The sequence below is a fragment of the Manis pentadactyla genome, unplaced genomic scaffold, assembly GCF_030020395.1.
Source record: "Manis pentadactyla isolate mManPen7 unplaced genomic scaffold, mManPen7.hap1 scaffold_584, whole genome shotgun sequence".
In the NCBI taxonomy this organism is placed as follows: Eukaryota; Metazoa; Chordata; class Mammalia; order Pholidota; family Manidae; genus Manis; species Manis pentadactyla.
In genome coordinates this window covers 30,119-37,540 of record NW_026644971.1, presented here as the reverse complement: position 1 = coordinate 37,540, position 7,422 = coordinate 30,119, and the positions used below count along the sequence as shown (strand labels likewise).

The 7,422-nt window shown below is 43.4% G+C and overlaps 1 protein-coding gene across 1 annotated transcript; it reads left to right on the top strand.

The window, feature by feature from the left end:
- The first annotated feature begins 764 nt into the window (after positions 1-764).
- On the top strand, positions 765-4,765 carry LOC130682462 (nuclear distribution protein nudE-like 1). Its single transcript, XM_057496824.1, has 2 exons — positions 765-1,421; positions 4,190-4,765. Exons 1-2 carry the CDS (start codon positions 765-767, stop codon positions 4,763-4,765), a joined length of 1,233 nt encoding a protein of 410 aa, XP_057352807.1.
- Positions 4,766-7,422: the final 2,657 nt, after the last annotated feature.

Here is a 7,422-nt window from a genome sequence, read left to right as displayed (position 1 = left end):
GGACAGTGACTGCAATGGGGTAAGAGGGAGCCTGGATAATATGGGTGAATGAAGCAACCACATTGTTTTTCATGTGAAACCTTCACAAGAGTGTATATCAATAATACCTTACTTTAAAAAAATTATAAATAAATAACATGCAGAAGAAAAAAAAAAGTTCAGCTAGTGGACCTGCTATAAATCACACAGGTATTTGTGAGAGAGTGATGGGGGCGCTTGAACACCGCTTATACTCTATGCGGAGGTTGGGGACGGACTTGGACGGGAAATCTCCCACGAGATTCATCTTATGTGAACAAGAACACTGAAACACTTGAAGGAATTTGAAAGCCGACTTTTATCCACAGTGGCACCACATTCCCGAGTGGCAAAGTGTGCAGGGAAACCTTCCATGCCCAAACCCGCCCGTCACGGTGCTTGGGAGCGCTTGTGCACAAGGCCTCTGTCAGACGGATGTAATCTCTGCGGGCCTGACCCCGCCCCCTGTGACGCCGTCCCCGCCACAGCCCCGCCCTGGCTGCCCTCGCACTAGTGCGCATGCTCTGAACCCCACCCCTTGCATCACAGAATGTCTCCCGGGCAACCCCTGACGCGCTGGTGAGTAGCTGGACGCTGAGTGCGCGGAGTGGAGCTCAGAGCTTGGAACTGCGGAGAGGAGAGCAGTTGCTGAGCGGCTGGGCGGCCCTCGCTGGGCCAGTGGAGTGGAGACCTCTGCCGAGAGGCACTGGACGTGCCCTTTTGACACGTTGGAGACTCTCTTGACTATGGACGTTGAAGATAAACCATATTTTTCTAGTGTAGAGGAGAAAACTGCTTTCTGGAAGGAACTTTCCTTCAAGTATAAACAAAGCTTCCAGGAAACTTGGGATGAGCTACTTGAATTCCACAAAACAAGCAGAGAATTAGAAGCAGAGTTGGAGGCACAGTTAGTACTGGCTGAACAAAGTAAGAGAGACTTGCAAGCTGATATCCAACTGGCTGAACAAAGTAAGAGAGACTTGCAAGCTGATAACCAAAGGCTGAAATATGAAGTGGAGGCATTAAAGGAGAAGCTAGAACATCAGTATGCAAAAAGCTACAAGCAGGTCACAGCATTAGAGGATGATTTAAATCAGACTCGCGCCATTAAGGAGCAGTTCCAGAAGTACGTGAGAGAGCTGGAGCAAACCAATGATGGCCTGGAGCGTGCACAAAGGGCAGCAGTAGTTTCACTGGAAGAGTCTGAACAAAGGCTAAATCAGACCCTTGAAAGAAATGCGTATTTTGAAAGAGAACTTGATGAAATGGAATCTTCGTTGGTCTCTGTGAAGAACTTAAAGGATGAAGTAGGAGATTTAAAACACGAACTAGCAGCTTGGGAAAGACAAGAAGTAACCAGAAAACAAACTCCAGACTGTGAAAAGACAGATTCTGCTGTGCAAGTGTCATTTTCTGAACTTGATGAAATGGAATCTACTTTGGTCTCTGTGCAGAACTTAAAGGATGAAGTAAGAGACTTAAAACAAGAACTAGCAGCTCGGGAAAGACAAGAAGCAAACGGAAAGCAAACTCCAGACTGTGAAAAGAAGGATTCTGCTGTGCAAGTGTCATTTTCTGAACTTGATGAAATGGAATCTTCATTGGTCTCTGTGCAGAACTTAAAGGATGAAGTAAGAGATTTGAAACAAGAACTAGCAACTCGGGAAAGACAAGAAGTAACCAGAAAGCAAACTCCAGACTGTGAAAAGACCGATTCGGCTGTGCAAGTGTCATTTTCTGAACTTGATGAAATGGAATCTTCATTGGTCTCTGTGCAGAACTTAAAGGATGAAGTAAGAGATTTGAAACAAGAACTAGCAACTCGGGAAAGACAAGAAGTAACCAGAAAGCAAACTCCAGACTGTGAAAAGACCGATTCGGCTGTGCAAGTGTCATTTTCTGAACTTGATGAAATGGAATCTTCATTGGTTTCTGTGCAGAACTTAAAGGATGAAGTAAGAGATTTAAAACAAGAACTAGCAGCTCGGGAAAGACAAGAAGCAACCAGAAAGCAAACTCCAGACTGTGAAAAGATGGATTCTGCTGTGCAAGTGTCATTTTCTGATCTTGATGAAATGGAATCTTCAATGGTCTCTGTGCAGAACTTAAAGGATGAAGTAAGAGACTTAAAACAAGAACTAGCAGCTCGGGAAAGACAAGAAGCAAACGGAAAGCAAATTCCAGACTGTGTAAAGACGGATTCTGCTGTGCAAGTGTCATTTTCTGAACTTGATGAAATGGAATCATCATTGGTCTCTGTGCAGAACTTAAAGGATGAAGTAAGAGATTTGAAACAAGAACTAGCAGCTCGGGAAAGACAAGAAGTAACCAGAAAGCAAACTCCAGACTGTGAAAAGACCGATTCTGCTGTGCAAGTGTCATTTTCTGAACTTGATGAAATGGAATCTTCATTGGTCTCTGTGCAGAACTTAAAGGATGAAGTAAGAGATTTAAAACAAGAACTAGCAGCTCGGGAAAGACAAGAAGTAACCAGAAAGCAAACTCCAGACTGTGAAAAGACCGATTCTGCTGTGCAAGTGTCATTTTCTGAACTTGATGAAATGGAATCTTCATTGGTCTCTGTGCAGAACTTAAAGGATGAAGTAAGATATTTAAAACAAGAACTAGCAGCTCAGAAAAGAACAGAAGTAACCAGAAAGCAAACACCCGACTGTGAAAAGACAGATTCTGCTGTGCAAGTGTCATTTTCTGAACTTGATGAAATGGAATCTTCATTGGTCTCTGTGCAGAACTTAAAGGATGAAGAAAGAGATTTAAAACACGAACTAGCAGCTCGGGAAAGACAAAAAGTAACCGGAAAGCAAACTCCAGACTGTGAAAAGACCGATTCTGCTGTGCAAGTGTCATTTTCTGAACTTGATGAAATGGAATCTTCATTGGTCTCTGTGCAGAACTTAAAGGATGAAGTAAGATATTTAAAGCAAGAACTAGCAGCTCGGGAAAGACAAGAAGCAACCAGAAAGCAAACTCCAGACTGTGAAAAGACGGATTCTGCTGTGCAAGTGTCATTTTCCTTGCCAGCCACTCCTGTTGCCAAAGGAATGGAAAACAGTTTTCCTTCAACAAAAGCTATACCAAACCGTTTTGGTATCAGCCCAATAACTCCTCCTGCCAGGACATCTGGACTAAACATCGTGAGGGATCTCTTATGGAAAGTAGGGGCATTCGTATCAAAATCAACAGCTTGCCAGAATTTTGCGGAGTTCGAAGCATCACGAAAATCCTGTATTCCATGGAATGATAACTGGGTTGAAAATCGGCTACGGCGCAAAGCTCTATCAATCAGGGCATTCGCCTTTGTTTAATAAAGGGGCAGTGAACGACTTTGAGCAGCTGCTCCTCCTCCTGGACTGGGCCCCTTGCACCCGTTGTTGACCCCAGATGTGCTGCCTCTCAGCGCCTCCAGGTGGGTGCTCCTGCCCTCTCAACAATCCATAGAGAAGGGGTCAGTTCTGTAAACGTGCTTATCACACCAAATGGCATTTCATCTTTCTGTGCCTTGTTACTTTTTTCTTTTTCTCCGTCATCAATTGTCTGGACTTACACCACCCAAATAAAGGTGATTTATCTAAACTCTTTATCTAAGACTCAGGGTCTACTTTCTAAGGAACCTAGACCAAGACAACTGAAAAGTCCCTTTCCCAATGCCTAAAGTATTTATTCAGAACTTACTACCCATTTTCTCTTCTATGAGATCATATATACTGTTATTTACCTTTTTATTCTGTGAAATTTATTGTTTCCACATTAAAAGAGTTTTTTGAGGGGAAAGAAAAATCCATTAGGTACTCTTTCTGGTTCCAGGCCATTAAACTTAGCTGTCTTGTCCATCAGGTCATAAAACTGATCTGTGAATGACCCCAGCCAATTCTAAGTCATCTCTTTACTACTAATGATCGTCAGAACTTGTTAATATAAATTATTTCATTAATTGTGCGTGGCTCTGTTCTCGTGGATGGCTTCTGTAAAACATTGTGTAGAAGCAGTCATTTAGTTTGTCTAAATTATTTCTCAAATTACAATTGATTTCTCCATCAAATAACAATTGTTGAGTTCTCCAATCTCATGGAGAATTTAGAAAACACGAGGGCAAATAAAATCTTTTCCCTTCCAATCCCATGATTCTTTAAAATACTGTTTTATCGGGGAGGGCCCCCTGCCTGGATCCCGAGCTGCTCTCCCAGGGAATTCGGTCTCCCTGCCGAGTGCGCCGGCCCCACTACCGCGGGACTGGATCCCCCGCGCCCGCACCCACCCTGCCACGTCCTGGGGAGGAGCGGGAATCAATGACCAGCCCCGGCGGGCGCGCAGCCGGGTGAGCGCAGCCCCGAGACACGCGCTCAGGGCGCCCCCCACCCCCGGGCCCCCCGCCCTCCCCGCGCGCCGCCTCCAGCGCGAAGCACAACGCGCCTCCGGGCTCGGGGACGGCGGCGCCGAGCAATCCGGGCGGGCCGGCCTCGCCGGTGACATCACACGCGAGGATACTCCTGCTCTCGGCGCCGCCTTCGCCAAGCGGCCGTCCATCCGTCCGTGCGCTGCCGTCCGCAGCCGGAGCGGGTCCTCGCCAGCCGGCACAGAGCCGGGCACCGCGGAGCGACAGGACCCGAAGAGCAGGGAGAGCGGAGGCCTCGAGGGAGGGAGGACCCGCGCGGACGACAGCGTGAAATTGAGCCCCGCGCGCTGCTTGCTGTCCCTCCTGCCGGCGCTGGTCCTCAGCACCAGGTGAGTCAGGAGCGTGAGCCACGCGAGCCCAGGGGCGCTGCAGGTGCGAGTTGGTCCTCCCGCAGGTCACCTGTGAGGGCCAAGGACGGACACGTCAGCTGTTTGCATCTCCTGCTTCAGAATCAGACTCTTGGGTGAACCCAGCCCATTTTATTTGCCCTGGCCCCTCTTGTGAAGAGTCAGTACTCTTTCTAGGGAGGGACCAAAACTGTCAAAGGCACGTTGCTCACCAGCCTTGGTAGTAACAGATAACAGAGAGACCAAAATAAAAGAAATACAGAGACAAAGAATTGTCACCAGGCATGTTCTCACAACAAAGCTGTCTCCTTAGTCTCAGAGAATCTTCCCTGCCCTCAGCCTCCACACACAGGGACATATTTTAGGATACAAAGAGACAGAAAAAGCCTTTAGCGTAGGAGATGCTGACCCCACATAATAAAGTCCCTGGACTCGGGCACTGACTGTTCCAAGGACTTTGGTTATTAAGAGAAATGTCCCTTTCACTGTCCTCTGATTTGGGAGTCATTAAAAAGGCACTCAGCAATTAAAAGTTTGAGGACAATTACAGAGCCGTGGTGGTGCAGATGCTAACATTCGGAAACATCAAAATATTAATTTTCCTAATTAAATATAGATGTGACATTTTGGGAAATACTATGCCTACAATAAAATGCACAGATTTTAAGTGTGCAGTTATTTGAGTTTTGACAAGTGAAGAGACTATGTAAATACTACCTAGTCAAGATACAGAGCTTGGAAACCCCCTTCAGAAAGCTCAGTATGGTTCCTTTTCAGTTAACTGCCTTCTCTTCCAAAAAAAATAATTTCTGTTGTTCATCACCAAAGACATACTTTGCCTGCTCTAGAATTGCATGTAAATTGAATCACGTTATCATGATAACAGTATGTTATATTTTATGCCCAGTATCTTTAACAAGCTTTTAGATTTGTCCACATGGCTGCATAAGTCAGTAAATAGTTCATTCCTTTCTATCACTGAGTAATACTCTGTTGTACTGATAAACAGAAACTTATGTATCATTCATCTGTTGATGAACATTTGGTTGCTTCCAGTTGTTGGGTATTATAAATAAAGTTGCTTTGAATATTTTTGTAAACGTCTTTATGAATTCAGGTTTTCAATTCCCCTGTGTAAACGTGTATGAGTTCAGTTCCTGGGTTAGAAGAACCAAGTTGGAGAATTTATGTTTAAACTGGGGGAGAACTTGAGGCAGGTAACAGAGAGATGCAGGCAGATAGAGTTCAGGGCCCCTGTAAGTTTCAAGAAGCTTCAGGGACCTTGTAAGTTTCAAGACCCTTGTAAGTTTCAAGAAGTGTCAAACTCAGCCAATCAAAATTGTGCTGTTAGATAGACCTCAGCTCTGATTGGTTATGCCCTATGCCAGCTGACTGATTATGCCCTGTGCAAATGAAGCATTGTACTTTCAGCCTCTCAAGAGTGGATTGTGATGTCATCAATTCAGTTCTCTATTTGATCCAGGGAGGGTGGGAATTTCTCCTCCCAGGAGGCAATATAAATCCCAGACTGCACAGCGCTCATTGCATCCTTCCTTGGAGCCCTCCTGAATAGCAGGATCTTTCTCTTTTCAGTCATTAAAAGAGCTTTGCTGGTTGCTCCATGCTCTTGCTGCTGGCTTTGCTCTTTGTCACCCCCAAGACACAATCCTGGGAAAACACAGCATTCTAAACCAGTAACAAACTAACAACAGTTATAAATCTTCCAATCAATGATTACATGGCCAGATATTTTCAAAGGTGTTCTGGCGGCCATGTGCCTAGAAGATGCTATGCATGTGATATTTTCACAGTAAAGAGAAGCTACTTTTATATTTTTATTACAATTTGTACTTATTCTTTGATTTTATTAGCTGGCAACCAATAAAGGAACCAAAAGTTAAGAAAAATTTTTTAAAAACCCAACATTTAAATGTTAAAAAATTAACTATGGGATAAAATGTAAGAAACTGGCATAGTAGATACTTTGTGAAAAGAAATTTTAACCTCCATAATTGCTGCATCCTGCCCCCTGCATTTATGCTACCTGAAGTTTCATGATTGTGAAATATGTTTCCTTTCAGATTCTCCTTTTCGGTATTCTAAAGTCTGCCACTGACCTTGGAAAAATCTCAACTTAGGAAAAAGATGCAGATGAAAGAAAACAAGATCACATATATGGTGAAAATAATAAAACATCTGAAAGGTGAAGCTTAGGAGATGATGGCTGTACATTGACCCAGAATATAAGTGCCAAAGACATATCATCTACTTCATGATTTTGTCAACTATTAGCTTTCCCTTCATGCTTTTAATAGAGCCCACATATATGTTATTATATATATATATATATATATATATATATATATATATATATATATATATATATATATATATTATTCTGACTACATGTAATTCAGAATATATAGCACTTTTGAATGCATGGCCCTCAAAATTTGGTCTTCCCATTATCGTGTTTAATTACACTTAGTTTCCTTATGAGCACATTGTCAAGCAGATACTATCTGTATTCAACAATTAACTGTACTCAAATGAATAAAAACTAAAACTTCCATATGGTTGATAATTTTCAGTTGATTGATATCCATATTTAATGGATTACTTACATGTATATTACAATAAAAA